Here is a 23,779-nt window from a genome sequence, read left to right on the forward strand (position 1 = left end):
TTGCAGTTTCACTGTCCTTCATTGCCTCACTGCTCTACCACTGTCAAGTTTATTCTAATATGTTACGATTTCATATCAATGTTTTTTTTGTCTTTTCTGATGCTACCCTACACATCAATGAACACCAAGTCCCTGAACTTTTAAAAAGACACTTCACAAGATACAATATGGCTATTTATTTAACAACGTTGGTTGAGCTTTCACCACCTAATCATGAAGTAAACACAAGTCCAGCAGATAATGGTGCTGTTAGTACTAGTTTCCCATTTTTTGACCTTTTAATTGAAGACCTCGTAGGGTAATCATTGTACTCATACATTAGAACAGGTTGTGGATGGTCGTGTGTAAATCTTTAACTAGCTTTAGGCTGAACACGCTAAAAATGAGCCTAATTAACAAGGTAATTACAGACTGTGTTACTTACATAAAAATAAGCCGTTGATGTTCAGGCCTTGTTAGGAACCACAGATTAGAGGCCACTTTGTGTCGGTGGAATTGGTTGTTAAACCAAGCAATGTAACAGTAAATTCTGGAATGTCTCATTAACTTTAGGGGTGGGAGGTCTGCTCTTGCCAAACATATATCTGGCAGGATAAAACCAGAGCAGACAGGATGTGGGTATAAATGCATGACTTGGCTGTACCCAGTTCATACCCAGAGAGGTCTGATAGTTGGTCTTTCGGTGTGCTGAATAACACATAGAAGTACAACGTCAATGGAGAGATGGATAGAAAATCTGAGGTGAGGGCCGTATGTCTTTTGTTTTCCAAGTTATCCTTTATGAATTCTGCTAAACACCTTCTATAATGCACCGTTTAGCAAATGTGCCTTTTTCATTGTCTCGATTTAAATAGCATGGAACTGGGGTACTTGGTTATCAATATAATGAATGTACAGACCCAGACTCTCTTTATACCATGGACTGTGGATGGCTTTTAGCTGGTCTCTGGTGAACTGGCTTTCAAGTTAACTCTCAGGAACAATACAAATGCATTTTAGAAACTGTAACTTACAAAACCATTTATCACATACTTTGCCTTGTCTCTCGTCCCTCATTTATGTAATTATGTTTAAATACACTTCGCAGTTAACTCAGTGTTCTTGTGCTTCCTTTGACACTTGAAGACTCATCCATAAAACCCTTGCTTACCACTTAAAGCAGGTTTATGGACTTGCATATCTAAGACCATAAACCTGTAAAACTCTGTTCTCTAGCTGGTGTGTTCATATCGGTGTCATCTGTAAATTTCCTTTATTCAAGTAATCTGTAATACAAACCCTGTGGCATGGCAAATATTTAAGGCTCGTACTTTGTTCTTAAGTAATATCTTGTTCGTGATTTAAAATCCAAATCTTCTTTTAATCAATCTGTGATCAGCTTTAAGATCTTCTCTAGTCTCTTGTAATTGTGTATAGATACTCCTGATCTGTTTGGCTGTTTTTCTATATCTTGCTTTGCAGAACAATGTTTAATGTACTTTGTGTGTAGATATATAGACATAGATGTAGACAAACACACAGCTATACATAAGGTGTTGCCCTAGTGGTTGACATTATTTGATGAGGATCAGAAGCTCTCTTAAAGTGGACTGAAAACATGAAGTGCACAGCTGACCCCTATTGTGCATCCCCGCAATCCACATTCGGTGCACGGATGACTCTCTTCCGGAGTAATAGGCTAAAAAACTGTGGAACCAGCACACGATAATATTCCAAAGAAATGTAAACTTTATTTCACATTCCATATTGTGGAATAAAATGTAAATGTCTTTAGAAGATTATCGTGTGCTGGTTCCACGGTTTCTGAGCTCTCAAAGTGGACCTTGCAAAAAAAAAAATGTCAAGTCTCCACCCATCTATGTGAGGGTCACTGGGCCGCCTTTGCCGGAATCCTGGGAAAGCTGAGGATCCCACATCTCACGAAAAGACACTTCTCCACAGCCTTGGTGCAACTTTTTAACAAGATTTAATTTTTCTAACTGGCAATGGAGAACCTACAAGACAAGCCAATCTAGCATTTTGATGCAAGGTCTGCTATACGTTAATTAGTTTAAACTACTAGAGCTGATATAAAATGTGGTCGGTTCGCTGGTTCTAGTCTCTCTTTGTTTTTTTCGCAGCAGATCCAGTTTGCAGATCAGAAGAGGGAGTTTAACAAACGCCCCACAAAGATAGGGCGCCGCTCCTTGTCTCGTTCCATATCCCAATCATCAACGGATAGCTACAGCTCTGGTAAGTACAGGCGTAAGATCATCTCTTGAATTAGGTTTTCTCTTTTATCTCTTAGGATAGCTCATACTAAAACCTTAGTTAAAAAAGTGTATTCTTCTGTATGTTCTGCTAAAAAGAACAATTACCTTGAGTTGTGCAGTTCCAGAATACAGTGATGTGCTGTCTGTGCAGCAAATACTATCTCTTTCCTTATTACTAGAGGAATGTACTATATTGGAGGAAACTTCACAAGGCTCCTGGCTGTAGAAGGCGGCAAAACTGGAGGGAGCATATTTTGTTGACCATAGAGCAAACTACTATCTAAATTTAATAGTTGGCCTTTCTCTTAGGAACTATTGCAACTTTGCTTCTGGGTTTTAGTCTTTAACCACCGTGTATATATATCCATATAATGGGATTTACATAGTGGCATATAGCTAAGGTGCATTTTGTGCTGTTACACATAAGCAATTTAGATGTCAGCTTTCATTTTTCTGCTTGTGTAAATCTCTAGTGATACTGATTCATTTCTGCTCACGGCTGTTTCATTGCACTTTGGACAAATTCTTTACTGTCCATGTTACATGCTGGTGGTAGCCATTTATTGCAGGAGTTGACACAAAAATAAATCCTATAAAAGTCTTGTCTTTTATGATGAGATACACAGTAATTTAAATTTTCCATTTTTTTTTTTAAATTAAAATACTTTTTGCAGTTTCTTACATCCTGTTAATATCTATTATTATGCAGCTGAATGATTTACAAAGCTGTGCTACCCTGGCGTTTTCACCTGTAATCGCTCACACACAATTGGCTGTCACTTCGCTTAGTAATAACGGTGGGTTAATGCAATATACAGTATATAGTCAGTGAGATGATAGATGCTGGGTAATCCCATGAGCTGATTATACACTTGATGTTTAATACGTTTGTGTAGTCATCTGATTTCATTGTCCTTTGCTTCATCTTAGTCTTTCTGAGGGGCATTTGATATGAGTGCAAGGTGCATCTTACTTTGCTAACTTGACCTAAGCTGCCGTTTTGTAAGTTCAAGAAAAGGAAACTTTTGTTCCCAGAAATGTAAACCTGTCCTTTTTAATTTAAAATAATAAAGTAAGGTTTGAAGTGAAAAGGTTTATAACATGATGCAAGTCACAAGATCTGCTTTTTTTTCTTTTTCTGAGTGAAATCCAGTTTTAACTGGCTGATCTTTTCCAAGTCTGGGCTTTCTCTCTTCATTCTCATGCAGATATTCTGTCAATGTCATTCCTTTATTAAGCACAGATTTCTAGGGCTTTAGGTCAACGTGGGATTCTAGCCCAGAAAATGCCAGGCTTCTGTCTCACAGGGATTTGCAGGTCAGGCTGTGCTGGACAGAGCCCTGCTGGGGACTGGCCTTCAGGGAAATATTTCTGCACGGTCTAATCCTCGGCCACTCGATTAACTTCTGCAAAGGTCTGCTGCACGGTGCTTGGAATCAGCCTTTCTTCCCTCTCCAGTCTCATGTGTGTTCCATACTGTCATTCTGGTCATGTTGGGCATTATGGTATTTGATGTGTTTCCCATGCACTTGTTCTTCCTTATTTGCCTACAATGAGCATTACTTAAAAGAAAACAAAAACATAACTTAGCAGAGCTGAATTGGAGATTGGATAGTGTGGAATGACTTCTGCAACCTTCATTTGTACACTTCTTCAAGGGCCAGCCTTTGTGCAAATATGTTACATATATGTAAAAGAGCTTCTTGCACCCTTCACACAAAAATGTAAGATTTCACATAAGTACAGGGTATTCTATATGTAGGCTTTGATCTCCAGATATAATAAACCTCTTATTTTAAGTGAGTTCTTTGTAATTTATGAAAAGCTACTAACAGGGCATAAAATATATATGTGTATATATATATATATATATATATATATATACTTACTTTTATTATAGGAGTGGGCAACTATATGGCAGATGAGGTTTAATTTTGAAAAATTTAAAGTAATGCATTTTGGGGTTAACAGGCAAGCGGAATATACCTTAATGGGAACTCCACTAGGGAAGTTGGAAATGGAAAAAGTAGACCACAGATTGAATAACAGCAAGCAATGTCAGGCTGCAGCAAACAAAGCTAGCAGAGTATGGTCTTGCACTGTAGAGACAAAGCTATAATTTTGCCACTTTTATAGATCTCTGGTTCGGCCTCATCTTGAGTATGCAGCTCAATTTTGGTCACCAATCCACAGAAAAGATGTCCTTGAGCTGGAGAGAGTCCAGAGAAGGGCAGCAAAGCTAAGGGGCTGGAGGACCAAAGCTATGGGACAAGGTTACGAAATTTTAATTTGTTCATGCTGTAAGTGAGGAGATTAAGAGGGAACATGATATTGATGTACAAAATGTTTGATGATGATGGCAACATCAGCAATAAGCTTTTTAGGGTAAACTCCCTAACCACAAGCAGTACCAATTAGATGCCTTCCTCAGAGACCATAACATACACGGGTACAGGTACTCTTAAAAACCAAGACCACACAGGGACTTGTGTAAACACACATATGTGTGTATGTATGTGTATATATATATATATATATATGTATATGTATGTGTGTATGTATGTGTATATATAATTATAAAAAAATTTGTTTTTAATTATAGGTTATTAGATATAAAACCTAGCAAAGAATTTGAGCTGTGCCTAGGAGTGACAGGTCAAAGTTTGGGCAAAGCTCCATTCTTACGAACCACCAGATACCTTTATAATGTATAAGAAACCTAACCTTTTAAAATAGAAGTTTTTTTTCCTCCTAATCTGTAAAAATATATGTATTTTTCTTGCCACTTCCCTTCAACTGGAATAAAAACTTGTGAGTATTGTTTTCCATATCATATGCTTTCCACCAGCATAACTAACTTTTTTAAAAATTCATTTTACATTCATGTTTTTACAAAAGTAATTTTTATCAGCATAATGTTCAGAAGCCACTGAACATATTTCTTTAGAGGCAAAATATTGTTTTGCCTTTGCTGATTATATCCTCTTTCACTAGCTGCTTCCTACACAGACAGCTCAGATGATGAGACTTCTCCGCGGGACAAGCAACAGAAGAACTCCAAGGGTAGCGGTGACTTTTGTGTGAAGAACATCAAGCAGGCCGAATTTGGGAGGCGTGAGATCGAAATTGCAGAGCAAGGTAATGACAATGCTCTAATAAAATGTTAACATGGGGTTTTTGAGTGCTCCCACTGTTTCAAGTTATGCATCTGCAGAAACTCATTGGCTCTTTTGAAAGCCAATATTTGTTGTTGTAATGTTGATGGGGACAAAATTGATGTGTTAAAGCTAGTATTGCCCAATGTACAGCTAGTTTAGTATATAAGGAGCTGGATTTAGTCTTGGCCACAGCACCAAGCAGAGGTATTTGGGCATATTGGAGTGTTAAAAACAAACCTTATGTGTTTCTGTAAATTACGATCACTGCAGCTTTCTTTAAAGAACATGTAAACTTTTTGTGATGACGTTCCTTATTACATTTCTATTTTCATACGTGGATATGAAACGCTGCATATGTGCACACAATGTTAGCTGGTTGACATTTGAAGTTTGTTTTGAAGCCCATTGTTCTATCTAACCAATTACCATTCTATACAAAGCTACACAAAAAATGTTGGTGGTAGTTGGTGCCATGTTAACATCATTTGCTCAGGAATCCACTAGGCCGTCCCTGTATAAATCGGCCTCATAGTCTTTCTGGATCAACAATCCTGATTTGTCGTAATGTGTACATTTGTACAGTCACTCCACTAGTACCACACAGCTTATCCGGTGTCAGTTTTTTACAAACTTATCCAACTTTTATCGCTAGACTGAGTTTCCAGTACAATGCAGCCTAATCATAATAAGTTTGTACATTGTGATTGTATTATGAGTGGTCACCCTGAGGAGCGTGTGATCCTGAAGTTTTCTGTTCACTTGATTCTCCAATTTTTTTTTTCCTGTTTCCCCACTTGCTGTTGTAATGATTTGAGTTTTGTGGACATTTGCTTTGTCAGAGATGCCTGCGCTGATGGCATTACGCAAGAGAGCACAAGGAGAAAAACCATTGGCAGGAGCCAAGATTGTCGGTTGTACTCACATAACCGCACAGACTGCGGTAAGCATGGATTTTTAATTTAATTTGCGCTCTGCAGTTCTCCAGCATTTAGAAAGTATTTTCAAGCAGAGTGGTTAATATTTGAATTGAACCTTGTAGGGTAGTTTTAGATGGACACCTTTTTTAGTAGCACTTCTTTGCATTGTTTTTGCCGGATGTAGCCCACACACTTATTCACATGTATCAGTTCTTCTATTTTTTTTCTTGTATTGTCAATAGGAATGCACTAAAAGCGTGATATGCATTTTTTAGATACTTTTAACTATTGGGGTGTAGAAGCAGGAAAGTGAGGCAGGTAAAACATAACCTGGAGATAGAGGCGTGGATAAGCAAAGAAATGGTGAAGGGACAAGCCACAAATTTCAAGTAGGTACATGTATTAAGTTGTGCAAGACCGTCCTCACATCCAATACACTGTATAGGACGTGATGATTCACACGACCTTAGACCGCCGGATTGAAGGAGGAGGAGAGAGGCTGAAAGGACATGTCTAGGAGCCAGCCGGGATGCTGGTTTAGGTGACAAAATCTGATATTTTAGCAGCCCTTTGCACAGCTGGGGTAGCCCCACTGCAAGGGTTACGATTTAGTTTGACCAGAGTTCTTCAAGTGCTTTAAAATGAAGATACTGCATAAAATGTTTTTAGCATTGGATTTATTATTGCAACAAATCCAACACTGATTATTTTTTGTATGCTGATGCATCTACCTGATGGTAAAATGATTTTTTATTTGCTGTTGTTAATGAGCATTTTCTAATTCTCTAAACAGCCAGTGAACGACATGCTTGGGTGATTTGAAAAATCTCAAACTTTTGCTTTTCTCCAGGTTCTAATTGAGACTTTGGGGGCATTGGGAGCTCAATGTAGATGGGCTGCCTGTAATATCTACTCTACTCTAAATGAAGTGGCTGCTGCCCTGGCTGAGAGTGGTAAGTGATACTGGAGCTCAAAGGAGGAAATTACACTTTGACTACAGAATCCATTGGGGTTTTTTTTTACTTTTATTGTCTTTTAATCTTGACTTTTGGTTTTGTTTTTTAATACAATTCCATCAACATTTCATTCCGGCTTGCTTCCTGAGAGCTTCTAACTGGGAGAAAAACAACCTAACTTGCATTAGTTGTGCTTGTTCCAGGCATAATAACAATCAGTCACGATATAATTGAGATCGTTGTTTAGTAAGGCCAGATAAAAGCCGATTAGATGAAATGCTGCACATAGGTCTTCAACTGCTCTGTATCTCATTCATTTAGTTAACATTCTATATTAAAATATGATAGTTTTGGTATAGGGGAAAAAAATTAAGTTTTACCGGTTATTTAAGTGAAACGCAAGCCAAACATTTTTAATTTTTAGGGACAGAAGTGTTAGAACCTCAGTCAGTGTTTTACCGCTGTCTGTGCTCCTACTTTATAGGTTTACTGTTACTGGAACAGTAAGTGATGGGAAAAATCCCTGTCAAAAGTGGCATTTACCTATTACTTTGATAGACTTTCACTTCTGTGAAGGAAATATGCACAGGAGGAACTTGGAACACAAAATCTTAATTTGAAAATGTTTTGCCTGGAGTTCCACTTTAATGTATTCTAGGTTTGCATCTGTTGATTACTTGAATTCTGGTGTAAAAAAATTAGTCTGATGAGGAAGAGAATGACTGTTGCCCAATAAGGGGACAAATAATTAAACTGGGAATTGGTTAGGGTTTTTTTTTAAATCAAATTGGCTTCCTGTCTTTAAACCCCACTCCAGGCAGCTGTTAAATATACTCAAGCAGTGGTGTCCCCCCACACTGCATAAGTTAAATACTTGTTGGACTCGGGGTAGAGGCGTAAGTACAAATTAAGGATGCACCGATACCGTTTTTTCTGTATGAAGTACTAGTACCGATATTTATATTTTCGTACTCGCCGATACCAAGTACTGATACCGGTGCTTCCGCTAGCATTGAGCCGACTTCCCTGGGCAATCATGGACCGGGACAGCGGGTAATGACATGTCGCCCAGTCATTGATTGGCTGGGAAGCTAGCTTCCCGAGCAATCGGCATCAAGCCGGTCAAATAGCATGGAGTCGGCTTCCTGGCCAATCGGGTAACTAAGTGGCTGGTAATGACTCGATTGGCCAGGAAGCCGCCGCCGCCCAGCTTCGTGGCCAATCGGGAAGCCGCATTCCCGACCAATCAGGAAGCCAGGGGCTGGCTAGTCATTACCCGCCGCCTGGCTTCCTGCTTGGCCAGGAAGACGGCTCCATGTTCCCTCACGGCACTGCTCGTCAGAGGAAATCTGGGCGAGTACTAGTATCGGTGCATCCCTAGTACAAATACTTACCTTATTCTTGCTCCCCCAAGTGCAGGTAAACTTGATCCTACAGATTGCTGGCAAGAATAGGTTGAAATACACGTTTAGCAAGAACTTTCATATAACTGCACAGAGAGGGGAATTATCAAAATCTGGCGCAGCTGTGCATGGCAACCAATCTGCATCTTTCATTTTCAAATCCTAACTGAACAAACTGAAGAGAGAAGCTGATTGCTACTCCAGTTTTGATTAATTCCCTACAGTGTGTTTTTTTTTTTTTTTCCCCCCTTTAGCCAGTCGGTACTCATGTGGTCAATATTGCTTCTATTACCAGGTGTTCCAGTGTTCTCTTGGAAAGGAGAATCTGAAGATGACTTTTGGTGGTGTATTGATCGCTGTGTGAATGTGGAAGGCTGGCAGCCTAACATGGTAAGATTGAGTACATGGAAATAGGCCTTCTCTGTGAAAGTCCTCAAGTGGTCTAACTACGCTGGGCACAGTAGGCACAGCTGTTTCAAGGCTGAATGAATCTTCAGTTTAAAACTTGAACTGAAAAAAATAAAATTGTATGTTACCATAGCTCACCTGCCCAGTGTTCAAATCTTCATCCATTGCTGTAGTGTACCTGTCTACCCCACCCCTTTTCATAATTTTTTTAAATACTTAACCCTGCATCATAAGCTTCTTGAACGTTTCCTGCTGTCTCTCACATACAGAATACCTGTCAGTACTTAGTTCTTCACAGCTCCCAGTCAAATGTCAATTTGGTTTGCACATTTAGTGTAAATGGTAACACAATAATCATAGAGGACTCTATACAACATAGGATGCAGGAAGTCTTCTACCATTGACCTTTTGAGGTGCCGTCTGAATTCTTACCGCAGTGGATTAAGTTAAATTTGGGTTAAGACCAAATAGGTTTACACAAAAAAAATTGTTTATAATTTATCTTAAGAAATTCGGAGTCCCTATGTATTAGTCTCGTACTTGGTTAGTATTCTGATGTTTTTCTGTGTCACGGAATGTAAAGCAGATTATTAAAGTGCATCGGGCAGTCTTGTAAGATTTAGTAGTGCCTATGTGGTTATACATTAATGAATAAACAATCACTACGTGGATGAGAGTTGAGCATTATCCTGGCATGTATGGATCCGCTTTTTACATGCTAATCTCCTTTTTAATATTTTTGCAGTCTGTTATTTTAGTATTTTGTGTCCTGACAGCCCACCATCCCCAGGAGCTGTAAGTTTTTTCTTTGCATGCCTAGATGTTGGTGCTCTACCTTTTTACACCTTACCAAAAACTAGTATAAATCACATCCATCACTGCCTACTTCTATTCCTTTTTATGAAATAATGTAAATGGCACAAAGGAGCATCCATTTTGGTGCACAAAATAGAAGTAGGCTTCCAAGTATCTAGGAAAACAGACCTGGGAAGTTTAGAAGGTGTTTACAGTGCTAAATTACTCTGGGTGCTACTGTTTGCCTTGAAACAGAACATCGATCATCCTGATCGGTCCACAATGGCCTGAGAGACAGAGGTGGAGATCTTTCACTGATCTGTAAGGCTACAGCTAGGAAGTGGGAAGAGCCAGGGGCCCTCCAAGTAGAATTGGCAGTGTTGCCTTGGATACATTGGACAGAAAGGAAGCTTTCAGAGTCCGTAGATGTGCTGTGTAGCATTTTAATGACTACATTAACAGGAAAACAAATCCTACACAACCTATGTAGATCTCATGGTTTGCATCAGTTTTAAGACTCTTAAAGATCCAAAAACTATTTAAGGAGCCAATAAAGAATTCACTCTTTTCTAGTTTACTTTCACTAATTACCATACCAACATGCCTGTAATTTAAAGAGAAACTCAAGGGTTTTTTTTTTTTCTTTACCTTACCTGCAATAAGTGCACGGTGTGTGTTCTTGACTATATTTTCTTACCAAGATATTTTCCTTCACACTCCTGACCGGAAACAAACCCATAAGTCGGGTGGGTGCCGTAGTGACTGCAGATGCCTCCGCTAGTAACATGAAATCGATGAATAGTCACTCGCACTCCAATTTCATACCAAGCCAATTCCTTTATTGACTATAGCAGTTGTACAATCAAGATTGTGACACTACTATAGTCAACAAAGGAATTGGCTTGGTATGAAATTGGAGTGCAAAGGACTATTCATCGATTTCTTTACTATTTTCTGTGACACGGTACTCCTCTCTCTGCATACAGCATTAATTTTAGGTCTCTATTCTGTAAATGGTTTCCTGCAGATTTCCTGGCTGTGTGATGCCCATGGTCAGGCAGCCTCTTCCGGTACAGCCCAGCTATCATAAACATACCCACCTGTTGTTCTAGTAGACTACAGTGGTGACTTAATGATGGTGGAAGCCCTGAGCAGTAACACTAAAGAGGGGAATTTATCAAAAGTGGAGCAGACAAAATCTAGAGCAGTTGCCCGGGGCAACCAATCAGCTTCTCTCTTCAGTTCAGTTAAGATTTGAAAATGACAGAAGCTGATTGGTTGCCATGCACAGCTGCTCCATTTTTGATAAATTCCGTTCAAAACGTTTTGGAATATCAAAGCCCCAATATTCCTTACCATCTCTCTGTCCTAGTATGACAAGATTTCACATGCTTCATCCCACTGTCCACTGCTGGAAAGCATCTGGATGTGTGTTAGGTTTTGGATGCGGCAGTTTGTGTTCACTAACAAATGTTTTTGGCTGTCTCTGCAGATACTGGATGATGGTGGGGATCTGACGCATTGGATATACAAGAAGTATCCAAACATGTTTAAAAAGATTAAAGGCATAGTGGAGGAAAGTGTTACCGGTGTACATCGGTATGTAGAAGACATGTATTTCTAGAAAAGTTATATTTCTGGCTGTTTATTTTACCTACCAGATGATGCTGAAGTTTAGCACTTTGAATTTGATCTGTACAGCTTTGGATATATTGTGCTTATTGTAGAGATACTACTGTAGAATCTAATGGTTTCCATACAAGATATCTGTGTTTGATTACGGTAATATAATAACATGATTCATTTTTATAATGTATATCAGTTAGGCTTTGAGCAAATCTAACCTGAACTGGATCACATTTTTTAGTGTGCTAAAACATATGACTTTATTAAAAAAATATATTTTCACTCCCCCCCGAATGTCAGTGCTGCTAAACTTCTCCTTTTCAGCCACTTCCTGTCTACATGTGATTACTTTAGCATTGGCTTCACATTGTTTTTCTAGAACTGCTTCCTGATGGTGACAACAGTATACCATTACCTGCACAATGTGTCAGTATGGCCGTTTATAGTTTCCATCAGGGGCATGTGACCAGGTGGCAACACAAAAGCAAAATTGGGAGTCAGTTGTCACCCCATAATAGGAAGTGCCTGAACAAGGACCTTCATGGTAGGATCACCAGGTATTGTTTATGAAATCTGCAGATTTGATAACATTGAAAAAAGTGATTTTGAAATCACATTAACGTGTTAAAACTTATATGGGACTTTAGCTATTGGGGTTCGATTTACGTTGCTTGAAAACTGTTTTTTGTTAAACCACGTCCAATCAGTCCCCAGTCCTGTTTATGCTGCGGAAAGGGCAGCATTTGACGGCGTAGGTAATGATTACATTATCTACACTACAACAGGGAGTGGCTACAATAGCAGCACTGCTACCACAATTGAGTGATCACCACCTTAATCGCCGATAGCGCAGAGGAGCGACCACCACAGAGCCAGGAAGGTGCAATTAGTAATGCCTGTTTTTAAGCCATGCGTACTTTTACGCTACACTCATTGTGCATTTCTAATCTGTCCTTTGCCCATGTATGCTGTGAAGTAGTTTGCATTGTGACATTAAAGGACAAAGTGGTTAAGCCTTGGCTGATTATATAGAAATGTTACTGAATTAGATTTTTGTGCTCACACAAGTTTCTTTTACAGCTTGTACCAGTTGTCTAAAGCCGGAAAGCTGTGTGTTCCTGCCATGAATGTTAATGATTCTGTTACCAAACAGAAGTTTGACAATTTGTACTGCTGTCGGGAGTCCATCCTAGATGGGTAAGAATGAACGAATTCTGCAGCATGGTAATGTGCAAGAGCAATGCTTTGTAACCACAACAACTACAAATATTGCGGCTTTGCCTAACGTGAACTAGAAGCTTGTTACTAACCAGTTTGTAATTGGGGGTTACTGCCTGATTTCTCTCCCGTTCATTGAAGGACACAGGCAACAGATCGTAGATCCTGAATGGTAGGGTAATATCGCCACCTGCAGGAGAAGGACGCTAGGCACAAAACTAAAGACCAATTACAGCCTAGGGGCGGCCCCTGCCGGTGGCCAAACCCCCCACCTGCTGACAAATCTCCAGTTTTTTGCCTAGCGTCAGGAGTAAGGAGCTAAAAAAATTTCTCTGGATATTTTTTCCCTTTCTTCCGATTGGATTCGTTCTTCTTCTAGCAAGTGTCCCCAGGGCGACAGGCTGGATGATTGTAGATCCTTGTAGTCTCCCCTGGGTGACCAACGAGCGCATGCAGACTCTGCCACGGTGGGTCGGCTGCGACATGTGGTCCCCTGTTGACACCTCTGGGCTCGTCCCAGGGGGGGACTTCTTACTGGGGGTCTTGGCCTCCCTGTCATGGCGCTCCCTGTAGGCTGAAGACGTCGCGGCTGCGGTCGAGGACGTCTTTTCCTGCCGCATTCATGCGAATCCGGGTTCCTGTGGATATGGTCTGGCCTGCCGTTCGCATAGGTATGGGGGTCTGCGGTGGATTTTTCGGGGGACCGGATGCTCAGGTAAGCTTGGGGGCTGCGCGGTCTCTGCGCTGCGGCAGCCCCTTGTACCCCCCCTCCCTCATGGCCGGATGGGCCGGTGATTCGGGGGGAGGTGGGTGGTACCGCGATACCGCACTGTCCCGGAAGCTTTTTCCTCTGTCATGGATGGTTTTGGGCAACGCATGGCGCGCCTTGATGCAGCGCCCACCTAGGAAGCGGGCCCTGCCTTTGCTGTCCCCTGCCTTGTCGGTGGAGTCCGAGGAGGAGGGGGAACTGCCCACGCCATCGCCTCATCCTGATCCGGGTGATTCCTCACACCCTGATTCTGCCAGTGAGGATGAGGCTGCGTCTACGCTCCGGGTCCAGGAACGTGAGACGTTTTCAGCGCTGGTCCGCGCTGTTAGGGAGACCCTTGAAATTAAGGACGTTGCCAGCACTTCCGCGCTGCTGCAAGTGTCGTTTGGGGCGCATAAGTGTAGGCGTTCCGCCAAGGTGTTTCCTTACATCTCCTCCTTTTTTTGCTGAATTAATTTATAAGGAGTGGAAACGGCCTTCCAAGTCCTTTTGCGGTTCCGAAGCGGTTCTCGGTTTGCTACACCTTCGAGGAGGACTTTGTGTCTAAGTGGTCTGTCTCGGGCGCTCTCATGCGTCCGGTCTTGGCTTCGGCCTTGGTCTTTCAGACTCTAACTGAGTGGGCTACAATGTTCCATCAGGGTCTTGCGGAGGGGAACGTCTCCCCCGCCTTTGTGGAATCGCGGACCAGTTGGTTCAGGGCCTTCGTTATGTCTGTAATTCGGCCTTGGATGCGGCACCCTTGGTGTCCAGGGTGTCGATGTCAGCGGTGGCGCGTCGCCGTTTGCTCTGGCTTAAGTGTTGGTCCGCGGACCAGGCTTCCAAGAAGGCTCTTCCAGGGTTGCCCTTTACTGGGGACCGTCTGTTTGGTTCCACCTTGGATGAGATCATTAAGGATCTGACGGGGGGTAAGAGTACCTTCCTTCCCCAGGCGCGCAAGAAGGAACAAATTGTGCCTGTTCCCTCCGCGGATAGGTTCCAAGGGTTTTATCGAACCTGTTTACTGTGCCCAAGAAATAAGGGGTGCGGCCCTTCCTGGACCTCAAACGCTTGAACACCTTTGTGCGGGTCCGTCGGTTCCAGGTGGAGTCCATCCGGTCCGTGGTGGCATGGCTCCGTCAAGGGGATCTGCTGGCTTCCATCGCTATCTGGGCTGCATACCTTTTTATGTACCCATTTGCGAGTCATCAGCGATATCTTCGTTTCGCGGTGGGGGAGGACCACTTTCAGTTTGTGGCGCTGCCCTTCGGGCTGGCGTCGGCCCCACGTGTGTTCACCAAGGTGCTAGCCCCGATTCTGGCGCTGTTGCGTTGTCGGGGGGTTTCGATCGTGGGGTACCTGGACGATCTGCTCCTACGGGCAGAGTCGCATTCTTCCATGGTGACGGCTCTGGGGATCACTGTGCGGTCCTTGGAGGAGTTCGGGTGGCTTCTGAATCTGCGAAAGTCTTGCCTGGTGCCTTCACCATGCCTGGAGTATCTGGGTTTGGTTCTGGACACTGTCGCGGCCCGGATCTTTCTTCCCCGGGACAAGCTCCTGAAGCTCCGTTCCAAGGTCCGGCTACTGAGGACTCGCCAGTGGTCGCCCATTCGGGTTTGCATGCGGGTCCTGGGTCTCATGGTGGCCTCCTTCGAGACGGTGCCTTTTGCGCAACACCATACCAGGATCCTGCAGAGGAACATCCTGGCACAGTGGGACAAGTCCCCCCTGTCCTTGGACAGGGAGATTCGGATCTCTCGGGAGGCAGGAGCCTCCCTGCGGTGGTGGCTTCAATCTCCGTGCTTGGTGCGGGGGAAGTCTTTTCTTCCAGTGCATTGGACGGTGGTCACCACGGACGCCAGCCTTTGGGGCTGGGGCGGGATCTTGGGCTCCTTGACCGTGCAGGGTCGTTGGTCGCCGGAAGAGTCCCGTCTGTCGATTAAATGTGTTGGAACTTCGGGCGATTCGCCTCTTTCTCCTTCATTGGTCGGCCCGGCTCCAGGGTCTGGCGGTCCGGGTCCAGTCGGACAACGCCACTGCGGTGGCGTACATCGACCACCAGGGCGGCACAAAAAGCGTGGCCGCGGGTCGAGAGGTGTTCGGGATTCTGTCCTGGGCGGAACATCAAGCTCTGGCTCTCTCGGCGGTATTCATCCCGGGAGTGGACAATTGGCAGGCCGATTACCTCAGTCGACAGTCGGTGGATCCGGGGAGTGGTCTCTGCACCCGGAGGTTTTTCAGCAGCTCTGTCGTCGCTGGGGCACGCCGGAGGTGGATCTTCTGGCGTCTCGGTTCAACCGCAAGGTGGACAGGTTTGTGGCCCGGGCCCTGGATCCCTGGGCGGAGGCCGTGGATGCCCTGGTGGCCCCTTGGGGTCATTACGGTCTACTTTACGTCTTGCCTCCACTTTATCTGTTGCCTCGGCGGCTGCGTCAGATCGCGGTCGACGGCGTCACTGTGTGCAAATGGAAAAATGGCAGGAAGATAAGCTGTATATTGTTTGTTTTGTGTCTGCTAATCATATTGTAAAGTAATTATCGCTCAAGCCAGATTAATGAGTAACGGGTATAAAAAAAAAAAAATACTTTGGTTGAAGGCATGGTAACCTTAGTCTTGTATTTTTTCTACACAATGACCTTTTGTTAATAACATAACTTTTCACCAGCAAAAAAGGTATTTGCTTAAATGTAGTGCTAGTATGTTTTTTCTCACATTTCAAATCCTTAACAGTTTGTCCTCGTCACTGAGTTGGACATTTAACACTGCAAATGCAGCAACAGTTTTTATTTTTAACCCCTTAAGGACGGAGGCAATTTTCCAAGTTCTGAACGTAAACAATATAGAATTTGATCTATATATCTGTTCAACCATAATTTACCTCTTTCACATTAAGTGCCCCCACACTTATTATATATTGTTTTTTAGATTACAAAAAAGGCTTCTGTTTGACTATATATATATATATATATATATATATATAGAAATAAAATAAACAAGTTACGAGAAATTAAGACATTTTTAATTTTTTTCCATGCGCACGCACATTTACTGCAATTAAACTACAATGCCCACCATGTACAGGTTTTCTGAGATTTTGGGTTGTTACAGACCAAAATATGGGGCCTGCTGATTAACATGAAAATTTGATAAATTGATTTTCTGGGTAGATGTCGAATTTATGGCAGGTAGGGACAGCCCAAGAAAGAAAACTACCCCCATGAAGGCAAACCATTTGCAAAAGTAGACAACCCAGGGTATTGCAGGATATGGATTTCATGGGTTTAAGGGTATGAGCTTAGCGTTTGGTCTTAAGATGCACGTTAAGCATTCAAGGTATGGGTCCAGGATATAGTACTGGGGTGTGGGCTAAATCTTAAGGCTTAATGTACATATTTAGCATATAAGGGTTTGGGGTATGGATTTAAAGGGGTCAAGGTTTTGAACTTAAGAAGCGGTTGAGGTTAAGGCGTTCCTGGTATGGGTTTGAAGTGGTACGATTTTATTGGTTTAGCTTGTGTTTGGAGTATAGTTGAAAAAACGGGAAAAGAAAGCTCGCTGTGACATCAGTAGAAACCAACACTGGATTCCTTGGGCTTGTAACTATGCGATTACGACATAACACCAAAGGTAAGTTGGGGGGGTTCTATTTGAGAGGGTGAAGTTCCTCTAACTTTTGTGTGGCCCACATATCCGTGATTTATTTATGTAGCTTCCCTAATGTATAAAGATTATGAAGGAAAATGTATTTATTGTAGAATTTTCTTTTTGCAGTCTTAAAAGGACAACAGACATGATGTTTGGAGGGAAGCAGGTGGTGGTGTGTGGCTATGGCGAGGTGGGTGCTCTGGCAAAAAGTTGTCACTTGGCATTTACGTTGTATTTTAGTAAACCAGTTGTCATTTGAGCAGAACATACATAATATAAACTAGTAAAATCTGATTTAGAATGCAATGTGTTAACCAATAAAATTTCACTTTATTTTTAAAAAAATTTACCTGGTGATATTTTGTTCTAGGTGGGTAAAGGATGTTGTGCAGCCCTTAAGGCCATGGGCTCCATTGTCTATGTGACTGAAATTGATCCAATCTGTGCACTTCAAGCATGGTAAGCAGTATGTGTTTGGCCATCAGGTTCTTGGGCCATTGTGGAAACCATGATACAGTAGATACCAAGTGTGATGTAGCATACTAATAGCTGTTCTACCGTCTATGTTTTCTAGTATGGATGGCTTTAGGCTTGTGAAGTTGAATGAGGTCATCAGACAGGTGGATATTGTCATCACCTGCACAGGTAACATGGCTTTAGCTGTTTATTGAATAACAATTGTCTATTTTCTACAGCTTAACACAACTTCTCTATGAAGAGTTTCAGCTATCCCAGTTAGTTGTTTTTTTTAGTTCTGCTGCCCCAAGGTTTATATCCATGTTATCCATGTTTTTAGGGCCTTGCTGTGATGTCTACTGTGTTGGTGATAGGAAGTAGGGCAGGTTAAGGATGCTGGCTAAAAAGACCACCTTAAATATGCTAAGGGGATTACTAGTTCCTAATATAATCAAATTAATTTATGTTTGAGGTACTTGTATTCAGGAAAAATATCAGAATATATTTAATACAAATATTTCCTTTTCCAGTGGTATTAACCTCTTGCCGTCCGCCCGTAGTAAAAAAACGGACGGACGGCACTGCTGCATCTGCGGGTTGCCGTCTCCAGACTGCAATTTTTTTCTGCTCGCGCGCGCCCCCTAGCGGGCACGCACGGGCAGAAAAGACCCGATCAATGCACACACCCGTTACCGGGTGTTTCACATATAGGCGATCAGCGGGTCCATAGCCCGCCGATCGCCTATATGTGCTCGTTCGCGGCACATATTTTTTTTTTCCCCCCCTGCCCCCTCACCTTGATTCCCGGGATCCGCTGCCCCATCTTGGATCCCGGGACCGGCTCCGAGGGTGTCAGGAGGAGGAGGACGGGAGATCAGCTCCTTGCTGATCCCCGTCCGGGCTGTGGCTGTGTCCGGGCTGTGAATGCAGAAGTGATGTGTATTACATCACAGTCATCTGGAGAGAGAAGAAGCTGATAAAGCAGATCTCTGCTTTATCAGCTTCTTTTGGGGTCCAATGGGAAGGGGGTTTAACACCGCGGATGTCAACTGGTTAAAAATAGGATCCATTAACACAATAGTGAGTTATTAAACATTGTCTGCTTAGATTAAATTGTGTTTTGTTTCAGTATAAATTAAAATACTTTAAAGTTGAGCTGATATCAAAACTGCAGAGTTCGCTCTGATGAATTTCCATTTACCACTGGATATTAAAGGGATCGATGAGTTTCAATCATAGTGTGCGGAGTAATAGAGCCTTTATTACTCCGGAGTAAACAGAGCCTTTTCTAAGAACATTTTTTCAGTCTTAAAATATTTTATAAATTATACCTGTGTGCACACCACAGCTATATAAAAGGCACCCTCTGCTGCGTTTTTTTTAAAAAAGCTCTTGCCCACCAGACCAGTGTGCCTTTGGAGACCCATATAAAAATAAACTTTTTGGTTTTTTTTTCTCTACCCTGCAATGCAGTGTTCTGTTCCTATGTGATGTATCACTAGGCCAAAGGTCAGTCACACATAGAGGGCACGTCTAGCAAGTATGCAGATGCCAGCTTTGTTGAAGTCTATATTTGCATTGTATGTTTGGGGAGCTGCATCAGCACACTGAGACAAAGTGGGCAGCGCCAGAGGGGCCCTTCTGTTCAGCTGCAGTACTGTTCATACCTTTTAAAACAGTTTGCGAGTGTAGATTAAATATTAGCCTGAATAATATTGCTGGTTTAAATTTTATGTGTCTGAAAGCAAATAGGTATACTTTGTAGTATTTAGCCTGTGAAAGAATGTTCACATTCTAATACTCTGCAATGTTCAGGTAACAAGAATGTGGTGACCAGAGAGCATCTAGATCGTATGAAGAATGGCTGTATTGTCTGCAATATGGGGCATTCCAACACTGAAATAGACGTGGTAAGTCAGACTCCTATCATATATTGGGGAAACCATGCCTAATATGTGCCCAAATGTCACCCAACATTTTTCTGCTAGAGCAGGTATTTATCATAGATTCTTCTTAATTACTGTCTTCCATGGTTGTTTAAACCCGAAATATTGGTTTATAAGCAAACCTACACTTATAGCATGTTTCCACCTTTTGGAGAGATATTTTTCTTAAAACATGCCAGCAATGTACAGAGTAAAAATGTGCGCACATATACATCATCATTGCACCTCTGCAGAACCACAATAAATGCTAATTACTTACAAAGGTGGAAATGGACTTTAAGCTTTGTTCTGTTCTTTCCTCACTTTATGCAGATTATCCCCCCATTTCCCCAAGGCAAGTCTGCGCACTCCTGAGCTGACATGGGAGCGAGTTAGGTCTCAGGTTGATCATGTTATTTGGCCTGATGGGAAAAGGATCGTTCTTTTGGCAGAGGTATGAAGCATACACTTGCTATTAATGTATTCCATTAAGTTAAACAACCTCTGCATATGAAATCTTCAGTAAAAACTGTGCACATGTGTAAAATTAACCAAAATTTTTCCAACAACTTATAACTTATCATAAAACAAAATATATTTTTTTCCTGCAAATTTTTGACTAATTGATATTTCTGCAACAAAGCATGGTGACCATTAGGGTTGCACCGATACCGTTTTTTCTATATCGAGTATGAGTAACGATTATTTTTGTCTGGTATTCGCAAATACCGATACCGGAAGTCCCATTAGAAAGTAATGACTCGCCACCTGGCATCCTGACTAGCCAGGATCTTGGGCAGTTTGAAATGACTCGCTGCCCGGCTTCCCGGTTAGCCAGCTCCATGCTCCCTCGTCACCAGGTGACTAGGGAGCATGGAGTCAGCTTCCTGGCAAATGAGGATGCTGAGGGGCTGGGTAATGTGTCGCCACCTGGCTTCCTGACTGGCCAGCTTCCCAACCAATCAGGAAGACGGGCAGTGAGTCATTACATGCTGTCTGGCTTCCTGATTGGCCGCAAAGCCGGCTCAGTGCTCCCTGGTGACGAGGGAGCATGGAGCTGGCTTCCTGTTACCGGAAGTTTCGTTATCGGGAATAAGTATCTGAAACATTTGGGGGAGTACGAGTACTTGTCCCAATACTAGTATTGGGATGGGTACATCCCCAGTGAGAATATTTACTAATGAACTAAAGGCTTTCTTGGAATTGTGTATTTTTGTTTTAATTGAGCACAGCAAACAAAATGAGCCGAGTTGCTCAGTGCTACAGATACGCAGAGCAGGACCCTACAGATGGTGTAATCTGCAGGTCTATCTGTTCGTTTGACAGAGGTCCTGCTTCATGCACTAGGACCCCTAAAGGGTTAAACTGTTAGCTAAGCACAGGCCCCTCTCCCCCTTATTTATTTTCTGTATAGTATTATACAGGTGTTTTGTTTGTGCCATTAGACTATATGTGGCTCTTAGTCTGGAAAACTACCACATTTATGTTAATGTGACAGGTTAATGTGTACCCAATTTAAATTATATTGGAAAATGATGCCAATCTCATAGTGTCTCCTTAAATTGTGTAACAGGGACGTCTCCTTAACCTGAGCTGTTCTACTGTCCCAACATTTGTTCTATCTATTACTGCGACCACACAGGTAAGGTACCTTTATCGTACATCTGCACACACATTTGTTCACATGAAGTCTTTGTACACATCTTTAGATTTGAATGGCTGTAACATTCCTTATGATAAAAAAGTTTGTAAAAAGAAAATACCATTGCAGAAAGGGCTTAGTTTGCGACATGCCTCAAGGGATTTTGGTATATGCGGCTCTTCCCCACTACTGCTGGATGCCTTATTTTGCGTCATATTCAGTATACAGTTCAGTACAATTAATGTAATCATTAGAAATCTTCAGAGCCCTGTGAAGTTTTCACAGCTAAAGATGTTCATGGGCTAATGGTTTAAGGATGGGTGGGGTTCAAAATCGTTTAACTGCGTACAATGCAGCCATTTCTTTTCAGTGCAAACAGTAAAATTAATTTTGCTATTCCACCAAAATATTTTTGTACGCACCAGCAGAGTTTTTTTAATTTTCCTAGCGAATATTGTAACATTCTAACAGGTTCCAGGCAGGTATAAAAAAAAAAAAAAAAAAAAACATTATACATAGATAATCACACACTTATAATTGAACTCTTTATTGCAGCTCAATGGTACCTGAATTTTTTGAATACTTGTTTTCCCAAGACTAGGAGGTGACAGTCCTATGGGCTCAGTCTGTTTAGCATTCACAGACAGTGTGACAGAAGGAGAAACGAGAGTGGGCAGATAGGTGACCTCATCAGTTACTCATCATTGGCTTCTATGAAGCCCATTACAGGAGGATTTAGGGAGGTGTTCTTGTGATGGTCACATTGAGCTGGAACCCTGCCTCATGGCTCTAAAGTTAGTTCTTGCTTTTCTATTCACTGGCATTGCAGAGTGTATTATAAGAAAACTATGGTTAAACCTTTTTTGGCGTTCTCTTCAGAGTCACAGAAGGACATTTAATGATGTCCTCCTGTGACCCAAAACTCAGTATATAGAGGGCTTATTGCCCACTATATGGTGACAGTGCAGAGCTGTGGGATCCACCCCACCAGATAGGCAGCGCCAGCGGTCACTACTATGTGCAGGGAGAAGGTCGCGAATTGAGCTATCAGCGGTATGTGATCGCTCAGTTCTCGATCTATAGAGTCGATATGTGACTGCTGTAGTGTCACACGTCGGCTTTAACTATAAGGATGAGTGCATTTTACTCTCCCCATAGTTTTTTCCTTTAATGCAGCTCTAGCATAGAAACTATGAAGAATACAACTGTTCTGTCAAAAAAAAATGCAGAATGTTTTTGTAAAATATGATTGGGGTTTTCTAGGTTAATATTTCACCAGGTACACTGCATCCTTTGATGGTGATTGTGTGAGTTTACTCTGAGTGCCAATGCTTCTTCCCACAATCCAGAAACATGCTGGTCGGTTAAATTGGCATTTGACCTGTTTAGCACACGAGCATGTATTGCCATATTTTAATGACAAGTAGCAATTTTAGATTTAAAGCTCCTCCTGGAGTAATTTAAAGTTATATAGAATATGTTGGTTCTATAGCGATACCGAAAATAAATCTGTGTCTATTCTCAGGCATTGGCTCTGATTGAACTCTACAATGCCCCAGAGGGTCGCTATAAACAGGATGTCTACCTGTTGCCTAAGAAGATGGGTGAGTCTCGTGAAAATGACATGTTTGTTAATCTGTTGCTTAGCAGTGCAAATGATGTATATAATAAACCATTTTCATTCTCGTGTTTATTTTCTCTTAATGGATGCAATCTCTGTCCTGTAGATGAATATGTGGCCAGCCTTCATCTTCCCACTTTTGATGCCCACCTCACTGAGCTATCAGATGAGCAGGCCAAGTATCTGGGTCTGAACAAGAATGGACCTTTCAAACCAAATTACTACAGGTATGTACACTCGTATGGCAGCATGCTCACAACAATGCTTATTTGGAAAATGTGCTTTGTTGTGAATGGGCCTAATTTTTACAAACAATAGAAGATCTTTGTACAGTACTGTAAGGCTGGGTTTAATGGTTTGATATTCACTACAGTAAGTAATCAATTCAAAATACTAAATTCAAAATACTTTGGTTTTTTTAACATATCGCATAGGTGTAAAGCTTACCTTTAAAACAAACCCTCACTGACCACTGTAGCTGCTGCAACTGCAGAGTAATTTATCTTTGGTTAACAGCAAAAAGCACTTTCATTTCTGAAAGTCGTCTTGCCCTCCCCCCACCCCTATCAGAAGTCATTTGGCAGCCAGCCACCCTCATAATCTAATGCATATCTAATCTATAATGTTAACAGAGAGCACAGTGTTGAGACCCAACTTGAAGGTCGTGCTTCTCCTGTGGACTTTGAGGATGAATAACTCCACCTTGTCTGTAGTTATGGAGATCAGTGAGCTCTTGTTTTTAGGCTCATTTACTGCTTAAGAATATGTACATTTCGGAAGGTCTATAGCCTCTCCACAGTTCTGCTTTAATCTACAGCAGTGGTGAAAAAATCACCTGTAATCCTGTTACCCACAATCTTGTTTTTTTTTTTAAAAACACACCTGCATGTGTACTTGTTTTTTTACTAGAATGTCAGTATAACCTTCCTGGCGGTAATCCAGAGTGTGGCTCGGGGTTAATTTTCATTACCAAAGCGGTAACCCCGAGCCACATTCGGGATTGCACTGTAGC

The 23,779-nt window shown here is 42.0% G+C and overlaps 2 protein-coding genes across 2 annotated transcripts in view; both read left to right on the forward strand.

Annotated features, from left to right (window-relative positions):
* LOC108794644 (putative adenosylhomocysteinase 3) overlaps positions 1-23,463 on the forward strand; it is an 86,153-nt gene extending 62,690 nt beyond the window's left edge. Inside the window, exons 2-17 of the mRNA XM_018565720.1 lie at positions 2,121-2,232; positions 5,247-5,390; positions 6,250-6,350; positions 7,178-7,280; positions 8,982-9,076; positions 11,382-11,488; positions 12,596-12,712; positions 17,250-17,313; positions 17,494-17,582; positions 17,698-17,768; positions 19,395-19,489; positions 19,860-19,958; positions 21,078-21,146; positions 22,672-22,750; positions 22,874-22,994; positions 23,400-23,463. Coding sequence (XP_018421222.1) covers positions 2,121-2,232; positions 5,247-5,390; positions 6,250-6,350; positions 7,178-7,280; positions 8,982-9,076; positions 11,382-11,488; positions 12,596-12,712; positions 17,250-17,313; positions 17,494-17,582; positions 17,698-17,768; positions 19,395-19,489; positions 19,860-19,958; positions 21,078-21,146; positions 22,672-22,750; positions 22,874-22,994; positions 23,400-23,463 — 1,530 coding nt within the window. The remainder of the gene's footprint in view (positions 1-2,120; positions 2,233-5,246; positions 5,391-6,249; positions 6,351-7,177; positions 7,281-8,981; positions 9,077-11,381; positions 11,489-12,595; positions 12,713-17,249; positions 17,314-17,493; positions 17,583-17,697; positions 17,769-19,394; positions 19,490-19,859; positions 19,959-21,077; positions 21,147-22,671; positions 22,751-22,873; positions 22,995-23,399) is intronic.
* A 214-nt stretch (positions 23,464-23,677) lies between these two features.
* The window catches only part of LOC108794652 (putative adenosylhomocysteinase 3), a 5,563-nt gene continuing 5,461 nt past the window's right edge, over positions 23,678-23,779 (forward strand). The window contains exon 1 of the mRNA XM_018565733.1: positions 23,678-23,683. Within this exon, the coding sequence (XP_018421235.1) occupies positions 23,678-23,683 (6 nt within the window). The remainder of the gene's footprint in view (positions 23,684-23,779) is intronic.

Source organism: Nanorana parkeri, unplaced genomic scaffold, assembly GCF_000935625.1.
Source record: "Nanorana parkeri isolate BGI_ZX_2015 unplaced genomic scaffold, ASM93562v1 scaffold26, whole genome shotgun sequence".
NCBI lineage: Eukaryota > Metazoa > Chordata > Amphibia > Anura > Dicroglossidae > Nanorana > Nanorana parkeri.